Source organism: Pleurodeles waltl, chromosome 4_1 (assembly GCF_031143425.1).
Source record: "Pleurodeles waltl isolate 20211129_DDA chromosome 4_1, aPleWal1.hap1.20221129, whole genome shotgun sequence".
Taxonomy (NCBI): Eukaryota; Metazoa; Chordata; class Amphibia; order Caudata; family Salamandridae; genus Pleurodeles; species Pleurodeles waltl.
Window position 1 is genome coordinate 967,305,981 of NC_090442.1, and position 27,211 is coordinate 967,333,191.

The 27,211-nt window shown below is 45.9% G+C and overlaps 1 protein-coding gene across 4 annotated transcripts in view; it reads right to left on the reverse strand.

Annotated features, from left to right (window-relative positions):
* The window catches only part of TBC1D22A (TBC1 domain family member 22A), a 1,763,002-nt gene that overhangs the window by 218,618 nt on the left and 1,517,173 nt on the right, over positions 1-27,211 (reverse strand). Inside the window, exon 13 of one of the 4 annotated variants that reach the window (XM_069229719.1) lies at positions 17,427-17,547. The exons of the other annotated variants lie outside the window; for them this stretch is intronic. Within the exon in view, the coding sequence (XP_069085820.1) occupies positions 17,427-17,547 (121 nt within the window). The remainder of the gene's footprint in view (positions 1-17,426; positions 17,548-27,211) is intronic. 4 annotated transcript variants of the gene reach the window in all.

Sequence of the window (27,211 nt, forward strand, 5' to 3'; positions counted from 1 at the left end):
CATCATGTAGGAAATAGGCAGGAGGGGCGGGGAGCACCTCAGATGAAGTGGGGGCTCCATGCCCATATGTGTTTGGTGGGGAGTGCAAGGCCTCAGTCTCTGAAGAGGGGAACTTGCCCACTGGTTCTGGAGGGGGCTCCTTGTACAACAGTCCCTGGAGAGTGGCCTACATGCCCTCTGCTGGAGGTGAGGGATCCTGTGTCTCAGCTGGAAATGAGGGCTGCAGTGCCCCGTGCTGGAGGTGAGGGTTCCGGTGCCTCAGCTGGAGGTGAGGGCTGCTGTGCCTGTGCTAGAGGTGAGGGCTCATGTTCCTGTGCTGGAGGTGAGGGCTGCTGTGCCTGTGCTGGAGGTGAGGGCTGCTGTGCCTGTGCTGGAGGTGAGGGCTACTGTGCCTGTGCTGGAGGTGAGGGCTACTGTGCCTGTGCTGGAGGTGAGGGCTACTGTGCCTGTGCTGGAGGTGGGGGCTCCTTGACCTCTGCTGGTGGAGTGAGCCTCTTGCCTTTCATTGGTGGTTGAGTGGGAACCTTTCCTTTCATTGGTGGTTGAGTGGGAACCTTCCCTTTCTTTGCTGGTGGAGGGGGATCTTTGACAATCTTTGGTGGTGGAGAGGGATCCATGTGTCCCCTCTTGTGATGGGTCCCCTTGGCCTTTGAGATGTCACTCGTGTCCTTGCCTCCAGGACTAGGAGTTGCCTCCACTGTCCCTGTCTCCTGTCCCTTGCTTTTTACCACCCTAGTCTTCCCTTTCTGAGCCAGAGGTGTGCTCTCAGTAGGAGTGGCAGCCGTCACACTCTGGGGCCCCTTTGTGCCAGCAGCTGATGATTTGATGGGAGCAGTGGCACACTGTTTGGCTAAGCTGCTGGGCTGGGTCATTGGGACCCTGCTCTTACAGGCAGGACTGGGGGTGGAGCAGGAGGGAAGAGGTCAAGACGTGCAAGGAAAAGCTTCTTATGGGTGTTTGGGCAGGATGTGGGAGGAAGGATGGGAGTGGAGGTTGAGGGAGTGGTTGTAGGAGGTGCACGTCTGCTGGCCTTGGGTGCAGGTGCATGGACAGTGTGCGTGTGTGGGGTGGATGGCGGTTGGGTGTCTGAGGGTGTGCGTTTGTGTCCCTTTGGAGGGGGGCAGACATGGTGGGAGAGAACAAAGGGAATGCGTGGATGGGTGTTGTGGAGGTGTCTGCAAGTGAGGCATGTGTGCTGCTTGATGTGGTGGTGGTGGTGGTGGTGGTGGTGGTGGTGGTGGTGGTGATGGTGGTGGCTGTTGATGCAGTGCATGCAGGTGTGAGTGCAGATGTGACTGTGAGGGAGGAGGAGGAGAGGGGGGAGACAGTTGAGACAGTGGATGTGGTTGTGTGTACAACTGTCTGCTGTTTGTGTGAGTGCTTGTGGCCTGAAGGGTGCTGTCTGTGTTTGACTGTGCTACTCTTGTGAGATGTTTTGTGTGCATGCTTGTCTGTATCTGTGCCTGCGATGGGTTGGGGTTGAGGAGACTGGGACTGGGAAGTGGTAGTCGGAGGGGGGACAGTAGGAACAGAGACACTGGCTGCCATCAGAGAGGAGGCCAGAGCCTGAAATGATCTCAGTAGGGCCGCCAACCCACTGTGGATGCCCTCTAGGTATGCATTGCATTGCTGCATCTGGGATGCCAGCCCCTGGATGGCATTAGCAACTGTTGACTGTCCTAAAGAGATGGATCTCAGGAGGTCAATCAATAGCCTCCTCACTGAGGGCAGCAGGGCTCACTTGGGCAGGGCCTGAGATGCCTCCTGGGTGAGTGGGCACAGGCAACTCAGTAGGGGGCTACTGGGAGGGCGGTGATGATACAGGGGGTGGCGGCTGAACCTGTAGCTGGGGTGGTTCCAGAGCTGTCCGCCACCACCAGGCATCTTCCATCAGAGGAGAGAAAGGGAGCACTGGGTCAATTACAGCGCCAACACCACAGTTGGCATTCACATTACCATCACACACAGGGATCAGGATTGTACACTATGCATCACACTGGCATTCCATTGGCTAGGTGCCACAGCAAGATGAGAGCCAACCACCGCCAACTGCACCCCTCCTGGGACCCACTTAGCCCTGTCTGACATGGAATGCAACCTAGCTAGGTTACTAGATTTTGCTATACACCCATTTACCTTCAGCTGGATCATGCAGCAATGGCTGAGCTGGCATTAAAGGGCACCCACCACCAGGATCCCATGCCACCCACCAATTATTGTTGTGACGCTCACTGTACTCACCACCTTGTGGCTGCTGTGCTGCCCTCAAGCGCCCATCCAGCTCTGGGTAGGCCACCACCAGTATGTGGGACCTCAGGGGGATCAGGTTCCGACGGGCAGACCACCCTTGTTGGGAAGCCATCCCCAGCTGGGCCTCCGTGGTCTTCCGGGCCCAGCATCTCAGATCCTCCCACCTTCTCCTACAGTGGGTGCTCTGCCTGCTATAGACCCCCAGGGTCTGCATGTCCTTGGCGATGGCACACCACAACCCCTTCTTCTGATGGGCACTGACCTGCAGAGGTAATACAGACAGGAGGACACCATTAACAATACAATCCAGCCTGTCACACAAATGGCCCACAAATTCCATCTCCATTGGCACACACATCACCCGGCACCCACCATGTACACTACCACCAGACATAATCCCCCACCCACTGACACACTGCTAGCACACACATCTCCAAGCAGCCTTGTCACATGCATCGTGCCCATGGTGTACTCACTTGTTGGTCTGGAGTCCCATACAGCTGTCCATACATGGGTAGCACCCCATCCACCAAGCGCTCTAACTCCTCCGAAGTGAAAGCAGGGGGCCCTTTCCCTGGTCACACGGGCCATGGCAGGATTCAGACACAGGTCACAGCAGCACACGCAGTGGAGGTGTTGTCCTGTGGAAAGTCAGGAATCAAGTGAGGTTTTAGACAGAAAATGGCGGTCACGTCCATGGCAGTGCACACTGTCACCTCCGTGGGTGAGTCCCAATGCCCACTGCACTCCATGGAGCCCCATTTTAGCCAATAAGGAATAGCACAGTGGTGGAAGACTGCCTTCCACCATGACACCCAACGCAGGTGCAGTTACCTCACTTCCACCTATCCATACTTACAGGGCAGACAGTCTCCATTTTATGGTGGTGGACAACATTCAGAAATTAGACACTGCATCATTGCTGTAAATTACACATACATTGCCATTCACATTGTCCCATCACATACATTCTCTATGTACACTGAGGTGGTGGTTCCATTGTTAAATTTGTGACACCTTACTCGCTCTTGTGTCCCTTAGATACCTACTACTGCAGAGGAATAGGAGGAGGGGACAAGATCCCATGTACAGACCCCTTGTGGACTTGGCTACACTGGAGGACAGGCACATAATATGCACCTATAGACTGGACAGGGCCACAATCACAGAGCTGTGAGCACAATTGGAGCCTGATCTCATATCAGCTATCCGTCATCCCACTGGGATCCCCCTTTTGTGCAAATTCTATCAGTGCTCCATTTACTGGCAACTGGTTCTTTCCAAGTGACATTGGGCTTGGCAGCAGGAATGCCAATGTTCTCAATCGTGCTGGCAAGGATTTTGTCTGCCTTAGGCAAACACGTGTGCATCTACATTGCTTTCCCCCAAGTTGAAGATTTGGCTACTGTGAAGGCAGGATTCTATGCAAAGGGACATATACCAAATATTATTGGGGCGACTGATGGAACACATATTGCGTTTGTCCCCCGCCCGGCACAATGAGCAGGTGTTCAGGAATTGGAAGAGTTTCCACTCACTCAATGTGCAAATGGTCTGCCTGGCGGACCAGTACATCTCCCACGTCGCTGCCAAGTATCCTGGGTCGGTGCATGATGCCTATGTCCTGAGGAATAGCAGAATCCCAAATGTGATGGCACAACTACACAGGCACAGGGTGTGGCTAATAGGTGAACCAAAGTCCCCACCCAATCTATGTCAGTGTATGCCTTCAGGAGTTATCCCCCATTCCATTGTGTAAGGCTAATGTTTGTCCCTCAATACTTGCAGGTGACTCTGGCTACCCAAACTTATCGTGGCTCCTGACCCCTATGAGGAATGCCAGGACAGGGGCTGAGAATCGGTATAATGATGCACATGGCCGAACCAGGCAGATCATAGAGCGTACCTTCGGCCTCCTGAAGGACAGGTTCAGATGCCTCCATCTGACAGTGGATCCCTGTGCTACTCCCCTGAGAAGGTATGCCAGATAGTTGTAGCATGCTGCATGTTGCACAACCTGGCCCTAAGCTGACATGTGCCTTATCTGCAGGAGGAGGAGATTGGAAATGCCCCGGTGGCAGCAGTGGACCCGGAGGACAGTTAGGATGAGGAAGCAGAGGATGAAGATGTTGACAACAGAACATCAGTTATACATCAGTACTCCCAAACACACACAGGTGAGACAGTGGAACTGACCACTCCTCTGATTATTTTTGTTTTCAGTTTGGCTGTAGCAGGATGGCATTCACTTCTTTTGCATCTCAAATAACTGTCACCTTTGCCTTCTCATTTTGCAGATGTTGCTTTTATATTAACTGTGTACTGATGTGATGACTTCAGACAGCTACAGGTCATTATTTGTATGCTATCATAGTGTTCAGGTCATTTGCACAAGATGTAACTGTTACCATAATTGCACATTTTCATCACATAAAGAAAAATCACTCAAGTTGTGTGCAAGAGTGTTTATTGTAGTGAAATTTATAAATGGAATAATGCAATGGAATGGGGTGATGGTAGAGGTAAGTCCAGGGTATTGGTCCAGCCTGTTTGTAGCACAGGTTCAGTGTCCAAGGGCCATAGGAAGGGGAGAAAAGGTAGTTCAAAGTGGACAAGGTGATAGGGTGGGACACATGGGGGACATTCAGGAGGGTCTCATTTCCTGGCGGTGGTCTTATTCTTGGCAAGTGTCTCTGGCATCTGTCTGGGTCGCAGGGAACATTTGCGGGTGGTTCATCTTCTGCAGGGGAGAGGTGCTGGTGGCCTGTGGCTCCTGCGGGTCCTGTGGCAGGGTCTCCTGTCCACTAGCTGCAGCAGATGTGGTGGGCTGCTCAGTTGACTGGCTAGTGGAAGGGGCCTGCTGTTTTGCTGTATAATCCCTCATGATGTTGGCCGTATCAGCGAGCACCCCTGCTATGGAGACCATGGTGGTCTTGAGGGCCTGCAAATCTTTTCTTATCTCCTGATGGTGTACCTCCTGCAGCCTCTGGTTCTCCTGCATGATGTCAAGAATCTGGCCCATCTTTTCCTGGGACTGTTGGCAGGCCCCCAGGACATTAGTGAATGCCGCCAGGATAGTCGGTTTACTGAGCCTGTACTCCCCCTGGCGCACAGCTGTTCTCCGAGTGTCCCTGTCCCCCCTGTGACTGTGTCCCCTGAATGGTGTGCCCACTGTCACTGCCCCAGGACCCTGATTGTCTTGGCTGTGAAGTGTGGACTGGGGTCCTTGTACAGGTAGCCACACTGCTGATTGATGTTTCCTGGGCACAAAGGTGTGGGGGACGTTGGGTGGGTGCTGTGGTGTTGAAGTCTGAGGGGGAAGGATCTTTTGTGGACTGGGAGTGGACTGGGAGTGGGCTGGGGTGTCCGACTGACCAATGGTCCCTGATGGGCCAGGAAGTTCATCCAGATCCATATGTCCAGAGTTACTGTCACCACTGGGGGCATCTTCTGTTGGGGGACTGGATAGCCGTGCACCTCCTCGCCACTAGGATTGGCTGCGGCACCTGCGGGGATCTAAGTATTATGCATCATGTCTGTGACATATTCTACATCCTTAGCTTCCCTTATATTGCTGCTATTGCCCTGCCCCCTTTGTTTGTGTATGGTGATGTATTGTGGGATTGTTAGTTCTCCATGCTGTGCATGCATAGGTGGTGGGTGTACATGCAGGGCTGGGAGGGCTGTACAGGTGTGTGTTTTTGGTACTGGCCAATGTTGTGTTGTATTGTCTTTGGGTGGCCGTTCTGACCGCACCAGTGTGTTCCGCCAATGGCTTACTGCAGTTGAATGTCTGCCATGGTGATTCGTGGGTCATAATGTGGATGGTGTTGTTTTGTTGGTGTGACTGTTCATACCAACACTTTACCACTAACCTTTGAACTGGTGGATTTGTGTTTGTGGCAATATTCTGTCTATTTAGTGTGTGTGTGTGTCATAATTTGGCGAACGGATGTTCGCCTCGGTGACGGTATGTTGGCGGCCGTCACTGCGGTGGTAAGCAGGATTTACCGCCAATGTCATAATGACCATCAATATATCTTGTAATTCTGTGTAGTTCATTACCTGCCACTGTCTTTGCTTTTTCCACTTCAGCCAGCCATGAGTCAGTGTAGCCAAATCAAGTACAGCCATTCTGCAGGTCTTTATATGTGTCTTTAATTGTTGAATATGTTATGTGAGGAAAAATGCCAAAATATGAATTACTAAATTTACTATGCACATTACAATATATATTTTCATGTTGGATGTATTTCTGTTAATCAGATGCTTAAAGGGGGCTATTCTCTGTGCAAACTCTGCAAAATTCAGAGCTTTTTAAGCTCAGGATGAAAATTGATGTGTGATGTTCTTCATTTCGAAGAAATTAGAGATTCCCAAAGTCATTCTCTCACAACACTCATAAATGAAGAATGACTTACCATATCTCATCTCTCTAATTTCTTAAGGTTCACAGTTAGATGTATTTTATGTGTCAGCGTTTCACCTTTACTTTTAAAGTGCAATATATTAATTTCTAAGAAAACTGGAAATATTTCCAACACAGCGCTGGTACCACAAAGAAACCTACTGCCACTATAGTATAATATATAGTTTCCATGAGTTACTAGCCAGGGACTTAAATCTGGACCTGTTCTAATTGATTTCATTTTCTTTTCTGACAGCTGATATGATTCCCATCCAGAATCCTGCAAAATACAGTGACTGGACTGGAGATTAACTATAATGGAACTGTGATATACTGTGCTGTATCCCTAACAGGGCACTTAAGAAAAAGGCAAGATGTAAACATCTAAACTGGTAGTGAAAAACTACCTATGAGTTTGGGAAATTGATTTTTCTTGAAAATTAAAAACTATAAATTGTACAGGTAAAATGACTTTTGGATGTTTAAAAGTCCAAACTACAATCCATCACTATTTTCTAAGAGTTCATTCTGCTACCTGAAGAAAGGCCTCAAGGCTACTGTAGAAACACTTGCATTGCAGTCTGAAGGAAACCGGTGAATCGAGGCAGGTTTGCTAGAGCAGGAGTTTTAATAAAAATATTAATGAATATGCATGTACTGGAGTCCCGTAGAAAATTTCATAATATAGAGAAAAATAATGCACACATTTGAAAATGTGTTCACGTGAGTGGTCGACAATGTTCACAAACTACACTTATTAATGGCTTATTAATATGAAATATGGAATGTATGTATGGTTAATGTAGTACTACATCATATTAAGGGTTATGCATTATGTATTAGCTTTATTAATCGTAGGCCTTAACTTAGTGGAGGTCTTTGCCTAGCTGCACAGCTTCATGTCAAGCTGCATTTCGTTTAATAAAATGTCTGCTTAGAGAATTAAATTGTGATTTTCCACTATACTGTCCAAGCACTGGTAACAAAGTCTTTCTCATGAGAACCGCTTGCTAGAAGATGCTGTTCTTGCTAAATGTAACAATAAGTGTAATGTGTGTAAGACTGGCTTTCTCAGGAGGAGGGAAATGGAGACACTGACTGGAGTGTAAGCTGCAACAATATTGTTATCTGATGAGCCAGAAGATGAGGACATTACAAGAGAAGCCAATCAGTGACATGTGAACTGAGTACTGGTAGAAATTATAGATTTGAAGTTATAGTTTTTTTGTGTGAACATATGATCCCTTGACCAGTAGGGACCTGGGAAGTAGTTTTAGGAAATCTAATTTAGCCGGACTACACTGAGAAGAAGCTGCCATTGTGCATTTGTCTTTTGCCTAGCGCATTGTGCCCATTTTCTTCTTGCTGAGAGGCCATTACTTTACTGGGCATATAGAGATGTGGTTTACTTTAATGCATTTTCTGAACTTGATGCTGAATCCTGATGCCTTGCTAACTGAACTGATGTCCTGATGACGAAGACTATCTTAGCTTGCCGATCCATGTGAGGAGAGGTATATTATTACTGATGTGGTTCCTAAGTCTATTTGCTTTTTCTTTCTAGGAACCAACCGCACTATTTTGAGAGAGCCATAGTTCGATTTTTTCTACATTTGTGTCGACTAAAATGTTTTGCATGAAGCCCAACATGCTAATGCTAATCTGGTGTTAGATAAGGATCCTCACTAATGAAAATCTGGTATAGGGAGTAACAGTCAAAGTCTTTTCTTTGCTGAAAATAAATGAATGTGATATTTTTTGCGCAATTTTTCTTGTTATTAATTTACACTGTAACCTTACGACATGTAATTGTTCAAACTTTGATTAGATTAAGTTTCTTTCGCCACTTTGGGCAGCCAGTGATGTTTCTTTCTGTTTATCATTTGATTTTGAGATTATCGTACGTCACATTAGCATTGTTAATATAGGGAAATAAATATTATAACTTTTACTTAAAGGTGTGGTTATTCATGACTGAAAGGTCATGGTGTGTGATAATTACTGACTCCCATTGATTACTAATGCTATTGATTATCATTGATTATTGACGTTCTTGACTGGTTATTGATAATTGATCTACATGTACTGGATCTATGGTGGGAACATCTTAAATGCGAGTCAAAAGGTTTATCGACCTATTCTTGTACCCTTATAAGTTTACTTATTAAGGTCAGACGTGCTAAAAGGTTCATTACTTCACGGCCTCTTGGGGAAGCAAGTTTTTGCCTACCAGCCTTTCGGAGGTATCAGTATCATTCACGACTGTTGAGCTGTAACAGCTACTTAGCAATGTAGAAACTAAAACATCTGATTTATGAGTTGTTGCTAAATCAAATTAAAAAAAAACATTGAGGGGGAAAATGTCTAAATATCAACAGAGATTGGTGCCTCATATAAAGATCTGCATTTAGAGTGTGAAATAACCCATGCAGGAGTATCCGGTGTTTTGTTTCTCAACATTAGTACTACAGTTTGCCATATTCTGCATGAGCCGATTAGTTTAATGAAAACTTCATCTATAATAAGAACAGTGTTAAAACCATGTCCAAACATTCACATTAGCACTGTATCAGCCATTTAATGAGCCAAGCCCTTTTTAGGTCGAGCGTGCAAGCGCTCTGACGTGTTGTAATCTATTGGTGGGCTTTTAACCAGCCTCGTTCATGGGCTTGCCTTTCAAAAATTCTTTGTTATCATTGTTAAATGCTTTATGTTTGTCTCTCCTTGAGAAAGTTTTGTTGCCGCCTTGGACATCTACCCTGTTACATGGATAATTGCACGGTTGCAGATACGTTTGACTGTGAGAGAACTTCTTTTTTCTTTCGTGTCTTCCCTTCACGCTAATGCTGATGGCAGCTGTGGAGCTTTGAATCGGCTTGCTTAAGTCAACTGTTTTACTTTTCATTTTCAATATATGTGGCAAGAAAAGTCCAGTTAGGAACTTGCAATGTTAACAGCTCTAACTCGAGCAAACGTGAGACCCATAGCATTACAAATGCTTGTGGTTAATGTAATGTGAACATAGTGATCTTGAGTGCTGAGTGCCTTTCATTGTCATTCTAAGAAAACATCACAAAGAAATAATACTGAATTCTAATAAAAAAAAATCTCCCACATATGACATTACAATATATTGTTTAATTCTGAAAAAGCTAAAAGGTTATGATTAGATCTTTTTAGATCTGGCTCGACAAAGCTTGCTGTTTCGCAGAGCTGGTATCAACATAATACACAGAAAGAGGATGTAGGTCAGCCCATGCAGCTATTTATCACTTTAGATCACCCCCTTCAGCTAATGGTTCTTTCACATTTGGATGATCCAGCTGGGGAATTTAGCAGTAATACATGCATTTTGAAGCAGTCACTGATAAAAGACTTAAGTCATTTTACAGGTTTACAGCTCCTCTGGGAAGATAGTGAGAGTGCTGTGCATGGTTTTGTTTATGGGTAGGTACCTTGACAAGGGCAGAAGTAGTGGTAGATTCCATCAGTGAGTAAAACTCACCTGTGCAACAAATAAGGCCAGCCTTAGTTGCAAGAGGGCAGGTTTCCTCTCTGTTAGAAATGGGGTCTCTAGTTGGCAGAGGTATACACCCTTATCCAAGTAGGGACCACAATCCAAGTCGGGGTAAGTTGCAACACAATCCAAGTTATCCTGTGCCCACCCTCTGGTAGCTTGGCATTGAGAAGTCAGGCTTCACTTAGGATTCAATGTGTAAAGTATTTGTGCAGAACTTATACCAAAACACAGTGAAAAGACCAAAAAAGACACCACACAGGTTTAGAAAAAATAAAGAATATTTATCTGAATAAAATACTGTTTAAATAAAGAAAATCCAAGTACACAAGCAAAGTTGTGACTTTTTAAAGAATAAATTCTACTAAAGCTCCTAGGAACACAATAGCTTTGACTGGGGCTATCACAGTGTAGCCTTTCCCAACGATCCGACACCACTGGTGCTGGACACAGAATCACACAGACCCCCAGGTACAGTACCTTTGAAAACGAAGAACAAGAACGTGGCACGGAGTCAGAAAGAGGCGTCGCTGGAGTCGGTGTGGTGTCAGTCTCTTACAGCTTCCAAGGAAAGAGGTGTTGGTTCTGCGGTTGAAGTAGGTGCAGCTGAGGCATCGGTTCTGTCTGAATGCAGGAGGAGATGATGCATCGCCATCCACAATATGTCGATTCCTTGTGACCCGGCGGGGTCGCTGGTTCTGGTCAGTCAGGAAATGAAGTGTCGACTTCGCACTGTTTGGATGACCCTGAGTGACATCAGTGGAGTCGCAGCAACATCAGACTTACTTTGCAGACCACGGTCATCGCGTACAGTGAGGTCCATGGAGCTGGTGCAGGCTGTGATGTCGCAGAAGGCGTTCCGGAGTTGTTGTAGTCGGGTACTAGCAAAAAGCCAGTAATTGAAGCCTTTGCTGTTCCTGAGACTTCAGAACAGGAGGCAAGCTCAATCCAAGCCCTTGGAGAGCACTTTTGGGGAAAGGCAGAGTCCTTCCAGCACAGTCAGAGGCCAGCAGGGCAACAGGGCAACAGCAGGCCAGCAGTCCTCAGCAAAGCAGTCCTTTGGGTAGCCAGGCAGGCCTTCTAACAAAGTTCAGATGAAGGTCCAGAAGTGTCTGAGTGGGTGCGGTCAGAGACCCAGTTTATATACCCCAAAATGCCATTGAAGTGGGGGGGGGGTTCAAAAGTGGTTTTGAAGTGAACAGATTCCCCTTTCAGGCCAGTCCTGTCTGTCAGGGTCCCGGAAGGGGGTTATCAGTCCTTTGTGTGAGGGCAGGCCACTGGCCTTTGAAATGTAAATGTCAGGCCTTCCACCCTTCCAGCCCAGGAAGACCCACTCAGTATGCAGATGAATGCAGATGTGACTGAGTGTACTGTGTTTGTGGTTGTCTGGGTGAAATGCACAAGGGAGACCAGACATTGATTGGAGTCAGGCTGTAAGGCACAGATGGTTTTAAGTGCAGAGAAATGTTCACTTTCTAAAAGTGGCATTTCTAAAATAGCAATATAAAATCCAACCTCGCCAATAAGAAGGATTTTCTATTACCATTCAGACCATACTAAAGATGACCTGGTTACCCCTTTCAGATCAGAATCTACCACTCAAAAAGTGTATGAGGGAAGGCCTAATGCTAATCTATGAAAGGAGATTTCCTTACAGTAGTGGAAAACTAATGTAGGAGTTTTTCACTACCAATACACATACAAAAACATATGTACATGTCCTGCCTTTTACTTACTTAGCACCCTGCCCTATGGGTTGCCTTGGGCCTACCCTGGGAATGACTTATTTGTAAAAAAAAGGGGAGTTTAAGGCTTGGCAAGTACTTTTATATGCCAAGTTGAAGTGGCAGTGAAACTGCACACACAAGCATTGCAATGGCAGGCCTCAGACATGGTTAAGGGGCTACTTATGTGGGTGGCACAATCAGTGCTGCAGGCTCACTAGTAGCATTTAATTTAAGGTGCTGGGCACATGTAGTGCACTTTACTAGGGGCTTATAAGTAAATCAAATATGCCAATTGTGAATGAACCAATGTTACCATGTTTAAGGGAGAGAGCATATGTACTTTAGCATATCAGGTATCAGTGGTAAAGTGTGCAGAGTCCTAAAACCAGCAAAAACAGTGTCATAAAAGAGGAGCTAAGCAGGCAAAAGTTTGGGAGATGACTACCCTAAGGCTGTCAGGTCTAACACTCTCGTATTGCTGTGCTGCAGCAAAGCAAATGGGTTTAACACATAACCTTTTGTATTATTAAAGAAGCTTAACACGACCTCCGACCCTGCTTTGAGCAGGTAGGGCGCTCCCTTCGCTCCTCGCTGCTGCCAGCTGCCTCAATTTGCTGCTAGACTCCCGGTATTATATTTTTTTTGTGGCTTCTCTCTCATCCCGCAGCTGCTTCATCCCCGCAGCCCCACCCCCCTCCCTCCTCGTAGCCTTGCCTTTCCGCCCTTGCTCCTCTGCTGGACCGCCCCCCCGCCCTGCCATTGTTTCCCGCCACACCACCTCCCAGCTGACACACCCTCCCTCCTCCCCTCTTATGCCAGCCGCAGCGCGGCGAGGACAGCGACCTCCGACCCTGCTTTTAGCAGGTAGGGCGCTCCCTTCGCTCCTCGCAGCTGCCAGCTGCCTCCATTTGCTGCTAGACTCCCGGTATTTATTTTTTTTGGCTTCTCTCCCATCCCGCAGCCGCTTCGTCCCCGCGGCCCCGCCCCCTCCCTCCTCGTAGCCTTGCCTTCCCGCCCTTGCTCCTCTGCTGGCCCGTCCCCCGCCCTGCCATTGGTTACCGCCACCCCACCTCCCAGCTGACACACCCTCCCTCCTCCCCTCTTATGCCGGCCGCAGCACGGCGAGGACAGCGACCTCCGACCCTGCTTTGAGCAGGTAGGGCGCTCCCTTCGCTCCTCGCTGCTGCCAGCTGCCTCCATTTGCTGCTAGACTCCCAGTATTTTTTTTTTTAAGGGCTTCTCTCCCATCCCGCAGCCGCTTTGTCCCCGCGGCCCCGTCCCCTTCCCTCCTCGTAGCCTTGCCTTCCCGCCCCTTGCTCCTCTGCTGGTCCGCCCCCCCGCCCTGCCATTGGTTACCACCACCCCACCTCCAAGCTGACACACCCTCCCTCCTCCCCTCTTATGCCGGCCGCAGCGCGGACGCACAATGCAAGCCTGTCTGCGCCCCTCTGCGCCAAGACCGCGCACAGTGCCAGATCCCCTGGCCAACACGCCCCGCACTACCTTTCAACATTATACCGCCGACGAACTCCACGCCCTAAACCCAGGTCGTTCCTCCACCTGCTGCCAGTCCACACCAACGCACACCAGAGGACCCTTCTCTTGCAATGCCTGCAACTTCATCTGCAAGCCAACCCCCGAACACCATACCAAAACAACAGCCTGCCACCTAAAATGCATCCTGCTGAACACCCGCTCCGTCCACAAACATGCAATTGAACTCTGGGACTTACTGACCACTCACTCGCCGGACATCGCATTCCTCACGAAACATGGATGAACCCTGCCTCAGAACCAGATATAGCAATAGCTATTACAGATAATCACAAAGTCACCAGAAGAGACCGCAACAACAAACCAGGAGGAGGAATCGCCATAGTCCATAAAAACACCATAAAAATCTCCACCAACTCCGACGACATCATCAAGTCCGCCGAGCACCTCCACTTCACAATCTACGTAAATGGCAACAACACACTCAGAGGAACACTGGTCTACAGACCCCCCGGCCCGAGACCACAGTTCTGTGACGATATCACCAACACCATCAGCTCCCAAGCCCTCGCCTCAACGGACTACATCCTCCTAGGCGACCTGAACTTCCACCTGGAAAATAACAACGATACCAACACCAACACCCTAATCGAGAACCTCGCCAACCTCGGCCTCAAGCAACTTGTCACCTCACCAACCCACTCCGCAGGCCACACACTGGATCCCATCTTCACAACCAGCAACCACGTCGCCTTCAGCCACACCACCGAACTCTACTGGACAGACCACCGCTGCATCCATTTTTCCTACCAGAAACCAGTCACTCACCACCACCGCACACAGCCGCCCCACTGCAACTGCAGCAAAATATCCACAGACCAACTGATCTCCACCCTCGCCCAGACCCCCCCCCGGGGCCTCAGACCCCAACACAGCCGCCACCAACCTGCACCACTTGTTAGAAGACTGCGCCAACACCCTCGCACCGCTCAAAAAACACCCAAACACCCCGCGCAGAATCAAGGCCAGCTGGTTCACCCCAGATTTACAGGAATCCAAACGACGCTGCCGCAGAATGTAAAAAAACTGGCGCCGTGACCCCACCACCTCCAATCGCTTCGCCTTCAAGGAGGCCCTACGCAGACATCACCAATTGATACGCACCGCCAAAAGGACCCACTTCAAAAACCGCATAGACACCAACGCTCACAACATCAAAGAACTCTTCGGCATCATCCAAGAGCTATCCACCCTGAAGGCATGCTCCAACGAACCCCCGCCATCACAAGAGCTCTGCAACTCACTCGCATTCCACTTCCGTCGAAAGATAGAAAAAATCCACAACAGCTTCAACTCCAAATCCCACCAGCTAACTACAAACAGCCTCGAACCCTACGCTCCAAGAAACACCCACCTCCTCCACACCTGGACCCCGGTCAACACAGAAGACACTGCGGACACCATGGCCACCATCCACTCCGGATCTCCATCGGACCCCTGTCCACACCACATCTTCAACAAAGCCAACACCATCATCGCCCCCCATCTCTGCCACACCATCAACAGTTCCTTCGAATCAGCCACCTTCCCAGAGAGATGGAAGCACGCAGAAATCAACGCCTTGCTAAAGAAACCTAAGGTAGACCCTGACGACCCCAAGAACTACCGACCGATCTCCCTCCTCCCCTTCCCAGCCAAGGTCATCAAAAAAATTGTGAACAATCAACTATCCCGGTTCCTGGAAGACAACAAGGCACTCAACACCTCCCAATCCGGATTCCGCAAAAACCACAGTACCGAGACCACACTTATTGCTGCAACAGACGACATCAGGACCATGCTAGACAAAGGAGAAACAGCAGCACTCATCCTCCTGGATCTATCCGCAGCTTTCAACACGGTATGCCATCACACTCTCCGCAGACGCCTCCACAACTCTGGAATCCGCGACAAAGCCCTGGACTGGATCTCGTCATTTCTCACAGACAGGACCCAAAGAGTTTGCCTCCCGCCTTTCCTATCAGAAGCCTCCAATATCACCTGTGGCGTCCCTCAAGGATCTTCACTCAGCCCCATACTTTTCAACGTATACATGGCCCCCCTCGGCAACATCGCACGAACACACCACATCAACATAATCTACGCCGACGACACTCAGCTCATCATCTCCCTCATGAAAGATCCCACCACTGCAAAGGACAACCTCCACAACGGACTCCACGCAATAGCCAGCTGGATGGAATCAAGCCACCTTAGGCTAAACACAGACAAGACAGAACTACTCATCTTCGGCACCAACCCCTCAGCCTGGACCGACTCCTGGTGGCCCACCTCCCTAGGATCTGCACCCTCACCCACCACCCACGCACGCATGCAACTTGGGCTTCATCTTGGATTCCACACTCAGCATGACTCAGCAGGTAAATGCCATCTCCTCTTCCTGCTACAACACCCTCCGCCTGCTCCGCAGACTCTTCAAATGGATTCCCAGCAAAACCAGGAAAACCGTCACCCACGCCTTGGTCAGTAGTCTATTGGATTACGTAAACACCCTATTTGCAGGAATAACAAACAAACTCCAACCAAAACTGCAAAGAATCCAGAACGCATCCGCCCGCCTCATTCTGGACATCCCACGTTGCGACCACATCTCACCCCACCTCAGAGACCTACACAGGCTACCAGTATCAAAGAGGATCACCTTCATAATCCTCATCCACGCACACAAGGCCCTCCACAACCCAGGTCCCACATACCTCAATGACAGCCTCACCTTTCACACCCGCAACCTTCGCTCCGCCAACCACGCCCTCGCCTATGTTCCTCGCATCCGCCGCACGACCGCCGGAGGACGATCATTCTCCCACCTTGCCGTAAAGACCTGGAACTCCCTACCACTCCACCTCCGCCTGACCAATGACCTTCCATCTTTCAAGAAACACCCCAAGACACGGCTTTTCGACCAGTAGCTCCCCCCCACCAGCGTCTTGAGACCCACCGGGTGAGTAGTGCGCTTTACAAATCCCTGATTGATTGATTTAACACTGGTAGCATGTGCTGCAACGCCAGACTTGTCTGTGTTTTCCCCATCGACAACTTTGTGATTGGCAAAGGAAGGACTCTTAGCTGGCAAAAAGGCATATGAAGACTCGCATACTGCCAATCACAATATGATGTGTCGTCATCCAATCGTGTAGCTCTTAACAATCCGAAGATACCGAAGCAAACGTCACGACTTCCAACCCTTTTCTATGACGTCATTGGTTAAGTGAAGCAGGAGTTGCATCCTGACTGGGCAGGTGGGGTCAGGAATACCGGGACTCTGTTTCATCTGCTCCGCATTTAGGTCCGACATAAAAGGTCTCTAAAAGCACCCGGATTAAATGACAGCAGCTTTACCCGCGGCCACACGCGAAAGGAACAGAGGTAATTTCGAGGACCCTTTGTAGAGCCGCTCATGATGATTTGCAAGGCCAAAAATAAAGACAAAGGCGTGGGATCCGAAAGAAGCTCAAGACTGCAGACATCCTGGTGATTAATTAAAACTGAAGCCCCAGCATTAAAGAGAGAGTCAGGTCATCAATAGGACATCTATAATGACTGTTGCTAAGCCAAAGAAATCAATCACGCATGTTCCCTTCAGTCCTACTGCAGGGACATATGGTACATGAGGGAATATATATTCTTCCTCAAAACGTCAAGCTTTTTTGTCTTAACAAAATCCTTTTACGTGTTTCATGCGTGCCTAGCAAGTGAAAGGCCAAAGCAATGATGGTTCGGGGAAGTAACATCTTATTAACTCCTAAATAAGGTCTGGTTGCGCAGCATTGCATAGGTAGCCCTAGCTTCTCTAGCATACAGACAACAGGCACCCACGGGGAGCAAACTTTCTGATCCGCCACAAACAGAGAAAACAAGAACAAGGTCGACAGCAGCAGTACAAGCTTAACATGGACAACAGCAAATGAAAGAGCAGCGCACACAAATCCCTGCCCAGACAGATAAGATAAAGCACTGAAACACCACGTACCAGCCATGCGAGTACAACGTTTCCTCACAAGCAGGTGGTAGGAGGAGCATTTTCCAACTGTAACGGAAGCTTCACTCGCAGCCACAGAAAGGGAAGAACTCTGGCAGCAACTGTGAAACCTCTGGTCAAGTAAACAAAAATATATAACAACACACAAACAATGATATTTAATTTTATACAAATAAAAAGATGAATACGGACAGAAGCAATGCAAATGTCATTTATGGACGCTATTAGCTTGGATGTCAATTCACCGAAATACCAGGGGTAGCGAAGTGACATCACACGCTCTTTGACCTCCACTTTCACCCATACTCACAAATTCACACTTACAAACGCTCTTTCACATAAATACACTGTCACCCCAATCATGCACACAACATACATTTGAAAGTACTTTTTTACTTACCTCGGCTGCCATGGAAGAGCATATTCTAGCTAACTGTAGACATTTTATTGCACTAGTATCGAATAAATAATATTATTTTTCACAATTAGTGTGATAAAGAACTGACAGAGAACAAAGAGTGGAGCCCAACTGCCATACATAAGGATGATCTGCCATTATGCTCCTGTCACTGAATTTGCCACCACTGAGGGCAGTGGTCGCAAACGCAGTGCCAGGGGTAGCAAAGGGCAAGACAGGGGTAGCAGCTGCGACCCCTGGTGACCCCTAAATGCTAACTATTAGCAACAGCAAGGAAAGCCTCCTTCTGTAGCTAAAGAACTCGATATCAAAGCTGTGTACACCTCTCTTACATAATGATAAGTGTACAGAATGGGTTTGACACTGGCACAGACAGAAGCACGGCAGGAGTAGCTAAGGGTTTATCATACACATAAAACACAGCCCACAAAGGCATCACAGTAGCAATAGTGCAGGCTTACTACTCTTGCGAGAACAGTTACGTCAAATGCGATAATAATGCAAAGTCACACCAAGTCACCTCAATGACAGCAATATTACAAACTTCTGCCGCATATACAGTTCGGTTACAACAGGGACAGCAGCACTGTATGCTCCCCACACACACAGGAGGAAAGGTTTGGCACAGAGAACTGCAGTGAGTCTTTTTGTCACAGAGAGAACGGGTGCAGCAGGGACGTTAGAAGATCAAGCAGACCTCATACATTGAAGTGGTGCATACGGGATAGCAGCAATGCAAACTCACAATGCACAAGACAAGTAAACACCATTGCATATTTTCTTCACATTACAATCACATGCCTAGAGGAGGTTACGTCATAGGCCGCAAAGGCAAAAACTCCATTAAAAAAGCATTTTCAATGCCAACAGGTATGGCTTTAGATGAATGTTGTATGGTAATGTGAAGCATTACAAGTAAATACGATAGGAACACATAGGCATTTGTGTGGAAGCAAAGAGCTGCAGAATAATATTTCTGTATTTTAAAAGGTCAGTCACACTGTCAAGCCAGACCTAAAAATCCATGTAGGTTAATGACTACCCCTTCTCCCATCTGTGCTGCTGCTAGAGGAAAACCATCACCATTAAGTAGTTATCTGAGACACTTTAATAGCATTCCAATGTCATGTGTGTCCCAGAAAGTTCAAACTTAGGCAGCTATATAAATAAACAAAACTATACCAGCTGCGAGGATGGCATGCACTTTTTTCTGTGGAAGAACGCAACATATGCTTAATCAAAACATGTACTCCTGGCTCCCAACATGTTGGCAGAGCCAAATCTCCTCTCTAGTGATACTCACATAATTGTCTGGTGGCAGCTGCGCCGTAAAGCCAGACCATGAAAATGGAGAACAGGCACATCAAGAACTGCCCGCTTCACTAGCACATTTTAAACAGTGCAGTGACTTTCTACATGATACCTTCATGGATGACTAATCCAAGGGAGAATTAAATAGTAGAAAATATCAAAATCATGGTCTTCTGACCCCTATATACAATTTATTCCTCATTTTAATACTCTCTATATCAGTGTATATACCTGTCATCTGTCTCCTTTTATGATTCTTTCTTCATATTTCTACTATAATACACTCACTGGTATCTATAACTGTTCACCAAGTCTCTACTTTCTCTACTCCTCTTCAAGTCCTATGGTCTCTTGTTTGGCGGTATCCCCGTCTTTATTATTTCAGCCATAACAAGATTTAGATAACCTTTTTCATGATGTTTTTCCTGCATCCCAATCTCAAACCCTCAATTCTTGGGTCGATCATCATCCCTTTCAAAGTTGAGAACTTTCACTCTTTCAAATCAAGGTTCAATAATTGTATTGCAATTGGGGGTTTTGCCTTTGCTAGCAGTAGATGATAAAGCTTAAAGCAGAATTCATACAAGGCAGCAGGAAAAAAAGACTATAGAGAGCTGGGTGCAGGATTATCAGGTGTCTTAATGGGCTGGGACTCTTTAATTGAACATAACAGACAAGATGAGGGAGTTACACTGCATTGCAGTGTCATAGGAGAATTAAACATAACATCCTTTGGGAGGAGTCAAGATCAGTCAAGCAGTTATCCTAGCTTACCACTCAATCCGTGAAGGCTCCCACTCAACTATGCATAAGTGAGCCACTACTGTGCTTGGAGACCATGTAAGCATGAGGCACCCTCATATCAGACATCCCAACATCTCACATTCTCAGAAGCCCTAGAAGAGGTGAAAGTGGTCCAGACCTCCACCCAGAGCCCATCAATAGATATGGCACGAGAAACAATCCTCAAAGAGATAGCAGGACTGAGATTCAAACTGTCTATTTTTGATACCAAGATATTGCACTCTCCTCGGAAATTAAATCCTTGTGATCTGACTTCACAGAAGTACACTATCGGCTGGAAACCATGGACATGTGGCTTGATGACCAAAACAGGTAGGTGTCGGTGCATCCTGATTGGGGCTCCAAGATCTGGTGCCTTCAACAAAATGTTACAGAATTGGAAGACCACTCAAGAAGTACCAATATCCATATACATGAAATCAGAGAGCGAGCCAATGGAGACCATATGGTAGCATTCCTGTAGTCCCTGTTACGATCACTGCTGGACATTCAGTTTGAAGACCCACTGGAATTTCGAAGAACACATAGGCTTCAACCTCACCATATAACTACACTTTCTGCATCCTGAGGGATTATAGCATGCCCCATCTGCAGGCCTGGTTCCCAGATTCTCAACCTGGTAGGGCCAAGAAAACACCTGGGTGGGCCATGAATATACATGGAGGAAGCAGGTAAAAAGCCACGCAGACCTATAAACCTATTGACTATAGACATTACTTTACATTGAATATGTTACATGAACTACAAACATGAGTTGCACACCAAAATCGTTTTCCATTCTTTGAATAGGTTTCCTTGATGGTACTTCAGACAAACCTTTAGCACTGCCTATGTTTGCAAACATTTAATGCTGGGGAACTGCTGTATGCTTGCTTCATGAACTTTGAAACAACATTTGTTAGAGTAGATAGGAACTTTTTTTCAACTAAATTTGATACCTTGGGGACTGTTACAAGCTGACTGGCAGCTATACACTAGATCCTCAGTTCAATTAAAGCTTAACAGTGCCTCTGCTTTATCCTCTACGATCTGTATTTATTGGAGATGAATAAGGCTGTGTGCTCACCCTTTTCTTGTTCAGCCTCTATGCAGCCACATACAAGCTGCTTTGGCTAATCATAGGTCTTGATTCCTAAAGCAGGAGTGGAAATTGACATCAATATTACACTAAGCATCTGACATAAAAATATTGAACTGAATTAGTATCGGCCTGTAACATCAGTTAAATGTGTACCGAGGGGCCTTGAAGTTAAGTGCCACATGTGAACTGCAGCGCCATTGTACCATTCACTATAGTGGCAGTGCAAACATGGCTTTAGCCATACCTGTTTTAACTTGACTGTTGCAGTGTAAATCCTGCAGTGTAACCTGTCAAAATAACAAGAGGAAATCTTTCTTCTAACTATTAGTGTCACCCTTATGTGGGACTTTTAGCCCACAAGGCAGGGTGCATGGTATTTAAAACTAGGACATGTAGAAATTTATTGTTAATCTTCTTACTGTGACTAGCACTCAAAAGCTGTTTTCACTTTAGTTAGGCTGACACATAGTGAAACACAGGGAATCACATTACATATTAGATTTGCTATCCCCAGTCAGGGTAAGCTAGAAAAAATATTAAACAACTATTTGTAATATTTATTAAAAACCCAAATTCAATGATAAAGTTGATGTTTAAGGACAAGTAACTTTTAGAAAGATATCTTTTCACTCCCTGAGGTTCCTGGAGGCTAATTTGTATTAGTTCTTCAGCAGTAACTCCATGAGTGATTAGCTCTGATGAGCTGTAAAAACGGCTCCCAGAGCAGAGACAAAGGGTTGAATGGGGAGGAGGTGATTTTGTTCCTCCGGTAAGAAGACCAGTTGATGTGGGCCCAGGGACCTAATTTACATCAAAGGGGCTTCCCCGGTCACAAGCAAATGTTAGTGACACCCGAAAAGGCACCAGATTTTGTCCTCACAATCAAGGAAGCACCAAAGTAAATGGTGGGAGAGATGCCACTTGGAACTGGTTAAGAGTGACCACACAGGAGAGGATTGCTCATTACTCTGGCCACACCTCTGGCAATCCACACAAGCCTATCTGCCCAAGGTACAACCTTGCTGAGTGGGAAAATTAGGTTTCTCCCACTCAAAGTTTGTCCACACAAATACATTTTGCTCTGCAGCCCTTACTGAGAAGGTATCTGGCCTCTTGAAACCCACCGTCGGACACAGCCTGTTGTCTTGCACCGCTGGATGATTCCAAGCTCTTAAAAAGAGACTAAGGGCCTGATTAAGAGTTTGGCGGAGGGGATTACTCCATCACAAACATTACGGATATCCTGTCCACTGTACTACAATTCCATTGCAGCCTATATAACTTGTAATACAACCAACAGAATATCTGTCAAGTTTGTGATGAAGTAACACCTCCACCAAACTCTAAATCAGGCCCTAAGTCAGAAGATAGAACTCTTGAGTGGCCAAATGTGTCAAAAAGTATCTAGCCAGTCAGAGCAGTCCCTGGATATGAATTTTGAATTTTCCCAAACTGAGCTTTTCCCTCCAAAACCAAAGGCTTCAGCAGGACTTCGACCATCGCCTATCTGACATCATTAAGATTTGCTGTTTTGACTTTTATTACTTTTGGTACAGAAAAAAATACCTTACACTTTGCTTTAAGTAAAGCCTGTCTACTCTGAGCCGTAGCTACAAGGAGGGTCAAGATCAGGTTAGTTTTGTGACTTTGAGGGTTCAATCTGACAAGAGATCTGATTATTTCATTAAGTGGGTAATTGCCACCTCCAAATAATAATCCAATTTCTTACAGTGATGATGTAAATCACGAGGGGATACCACAAAAATATTTTATACACACTTAGGCATAAGGAAATTAAGAAAAAAGAGTCAACCCTTTCAAGTGGTAGTTTACAGTTTAAGGTCTTGAAAGGCAAAATCTGCACTTTACTGACATTGAGAGTGCCCTATCCTTAAGAGAAGCTAAGGAAAGCACTGAAATTGTTGCAAAAAAAACAGCTTTCCCCTTTGCTCTCATGCAAATGAGACGCTAGGCACAGAGGGCACACTATAGGCATACGTCAAACAAATTAACATAGCTGCCTAGTTTTCAGTATGTACATGTGAGACTATTGTATGGTTGCAGTGTTCATATGTGTGACAAATATTAACTTCATATGTGACACTGTGAGTGACAGTATGTAGCAAGAAGCGAACATAACTAGTGGGATGTCCAGTGACGTTTTATCTTTGTATTTTGTCACGCATAGCGCTGTTTTCTTGAAGAAAATACCAAAATACCAAGTAGGAGAATACAACAGAAGAATGGTTATGGGATAGCAACCTGCAGTCGGTGTTTATCTGAGTGTCTTTTGTGTTGTATACCCTTATACTTCAGAATCTATGTTGCAGACTCTGCTAGCTAATGAGTGTAACATGAACTCCTCCTTCCTTCTAAATATACAACACTTTCTCATCTCGCGATGAGTTGGGGAACTCAGTATGTGCACACTGTCTGGTAATAAAGCTGAGGAGGGGATACTGCAGACGTACAATATTCCCTCCATATCTTAGGCCATGAGTACATATTCTACTGTTATTCTTGAAAACTACGGACAGGACAGAACAGCCATTGGCGGGATAGAGAGGTGAACCATCCCCTGTTCCCTGTTGTAAACTCTTGTGCTGTTTATAGTGCAGGTATATCTTACATCTTCAAAGAGGGCGGGGATGTGTCCTCACTGAGAGGCTTTTCTTGCATTACAGGCACTTCTCAAATCCCTAGCCCGCTACTGCTACCTGGTCTTGAATCAGACTGAGGGCGGAACTGTCGGACTTAGGGAAATAGGTTTAAGAAAAGGCAGAGAGAAAGAAAAGGGACTGAAAAGGCGATGGAGACAGAATAATGAAGAGGAAGAAAGAGCGAAGGGAGAGAAGAAAAGAGAAAAGTGTTTGGGGAGTAGGCAGCTAAACAGATAGTGACGGCAACAAACAGAGTGAGAAAAAGGGTAGTGCCCAGTAGAGTGAGACTGTAGTGCTGTAGAAAGGTTACTATGGGCTCTAATGTTAGGGAGAAGAAAGAATTCCTCTTCTTGTCTGTTGAAAAATAAAAGACAACTAAACCACAGTGTAGTTGGTCCTTTACATCTCTGGGATCTGGTGCCAATGTATCTGTTGCATTAGTGCCTTATTCTTCCTTGAGACATGGAGCTATAGAAAGGGAAGGCGAAACAGTGGGAAAGGTACGGGGAGAGAAAACACAAGCGGCAGACAGAGAATGAGAAATTAAGATCATGAGGGAAACCACTTTGGAAAGATTTTTGAGTGCCACAGAAACAGCTGGAGAAAGAGAAGAGTGAAATGGGGGAATATATGATTAGAAAGAAACGAAGAATAGAAAGAGAGCAAGACACAAAGACAGAAAGATGTGATAAAAAGAAGAGGGGTTCCAAGTGATGGATTGGAGGGGCAAAGCAGAGACACAGCAATGGTGAAATAATGTGCATCCTACACCACCCTCTCACTCCCATGCTACCCCACTCTCCATGAGGTCCCAAGCAGGCTGTGCAGAGCATGTGGTGCTGGCCCACATTACCTCCTAGAAAGGCACAGAAACAGCAGGAAATGAGGCTGTTATAACATAGAAACAGGACTCAGGAAATCAGGAACACATTGGAAAACGGGATATCTTCTTTTATTGAAAATTAAACGAAGATGTAAGAGTCCAGCAAGAGAAACATCCCAGCCTCCGCACTTCCTTGCCACTGCTTCATCCACCACCCTCGACTTCTAGAATCACAGTTCCTTCTCAAAAGCTAACATCCCAAAGTTCTAAATGAAACACCAATACAACACCTCTCCCTCCCATTATGCAAACAAAATATTAAACTTGTAAAAACAATCCACCATAAAATACAGCAGCAAACATATGAAATACAAACTACAAAAAGAAACAAAAGTAATAATTTCACATCAAATTATAGTCCTTAAGATATGCAGGGGTCTTGACGCTTCTGTTTGATCTTCTCACCACAGAGTCCTTCGTGGAACTATGAGTTCCCACCTTCAATCTTCTTAAAGTTGCTTTTCCTGTTCGATCACCATTCCCTTCATTTCCTCCATCATCATCTTCCCAACTAGTAGCAACACCACTATATGTGACAACTCTATTTAAATTCCATATCCTGTTATCATGAGTTTTAACAGCATTGGTGAAAACTTTCACAACTTTCACGGGTAGAGATAATTTCCTCTCACCCATTTTTCCAAGAGGTTGTTTAATCATAACCCAATCACCAACCTTAATCAACGTCTTCTTCACACAGTTAGCTCTATTGAGGTTCAGTTTACTCTTTAATAACTTTTCTTGTTCTTTAAGTCTCCAATTTTCTTCTACCACCACTCTCCCTCTCCTTTCCAACAGATCATTCACCCATTTAGGTTCCAAAATTGTATTCCCACGCCTACCTTGGAAAAGAGTAAATTGCGTTTGACCAGTAGTGGAATGTGGGGTATATCTATATACATAAACTTTTTTCATTACTTCTTGCTTCCAATTCAACTGGCTCCCTTTTGCAATAGAGATGGTTTCTTTAATGACCCGATTAAACCTTTCTACCATACCATTGCATTTTGGATGGTACAATGCACAAAGTTTATGTTTAATGCCACACCCACTCAAAAAATCATTAATTTCCTTGGAAACTAGTTGCACGACATTATCAGTGAGAAGATTAGAAGGAATGCCTTCCTTAGTTATCAAATCTTTCGAGAATTCTATGACTTTCCAAGTCTCAATGTTCTTAGTAAAACACACTTCCAACCATCTGGAAAACATGTCCACCACAACAATTATGCAATCTACAGTATTCTCACCATGAACTGGTCCTAAAATATCTAACGCAATGTCTACCCACGGTCCCTTAGGTTTATTTCTAAGTACCATAGGTTGCACCCTGGGTTTCATTGCCTTCTCACTAACCGCACACTGTACACATTCCCTCACCACACGCTCAACTTGGGTATCAATGCCAGGCCACCAGTATGAGGAACGTAGTCTTTCTTTAGTTTTTGAAGTACCCATATGACTGCTATGAGACTGGTTTATTAGTTGACTTCTAAGAATAAGTGGAGGGACTAACCTTGTACCCCTGAACAGGAGATCCTGACTTACCGCAAGGTCAATCCTCACATTCCAGAAACCTCTGCTTTCCATACTTCCTTGATGTACATTCTTCCAACCTTTGCGTAATAGTTCGATTACTTCAGTCAACACCTTGTCTGACATAGTTTCTTCATGCCACTTCGTCTCGGAGATTATTTCGAAATCCACTTCACACACTCGCTCCAAACTCTCCATATCATCACTTACATAATCATCTTCTTGAACATGAGAACTGGGCGATACCAGTCTAGACAAGACATTAGCAGATACAATGTCTGAACCAGGGACTTATATAACAATAAAATCATATTCCTGTAATCCGAAAATCCACTTGGTGATCCTCCCTGACACTGCATTGATTTCCTTAGAACAGAGAACTTCACACAGGTGGTTGTGATCAGTTCTCACAACAAATGAACCTCCCCACAAGAACTTCCTAATGGCCCAAAACACAGCAAGAGCTTCCCTTTTGATGACAGGATACCTAGTCTCCGCATCAGTAGTCAAGAAGGACTGTAAATTAGGATCAAACTCTTTCAATGCAGGGGCACAAGAAAGAGATTCGTTGACATAAACAAATTATTTCTCTCATTCTTCACTCCACACAAATTCCACTCCTTTCTTCAATAAGTACCTCATATGATAATATGAACTCGCAAAATCTTTGACAAATTTGCTATAGTATTCAGCCATACCTAGAAATCTCAACAACTCTTCTTTAGATGTAGGAGAAGCTAAACTTCAAATAGTATCAACTAGTTCTCTCTTCGGTATGAGGCCATCTCCAGTTATGGTGTGACCAAAATAATCAAGAGTTGCATTTTTCTGACATGATTGTCAGGCCATATTCAGAACTTTTCTCTAGAACTTCTCTGAGCCTCATCTCATGTTCAACATAATTTTTACCAAAAATCTAAATATCGTCCTGATAGATGCACACACCATAAATCCCTTTCAAAATACATTCCATTATTCTCTGGAAGACCAAGGCAGCTGAAATCAATCCAAATGGTAGCTGAACAAACCTAAATGTCCCAAAAGGTGTTATGAAAGCTATTAAATTTCTACAGGATTCATCTA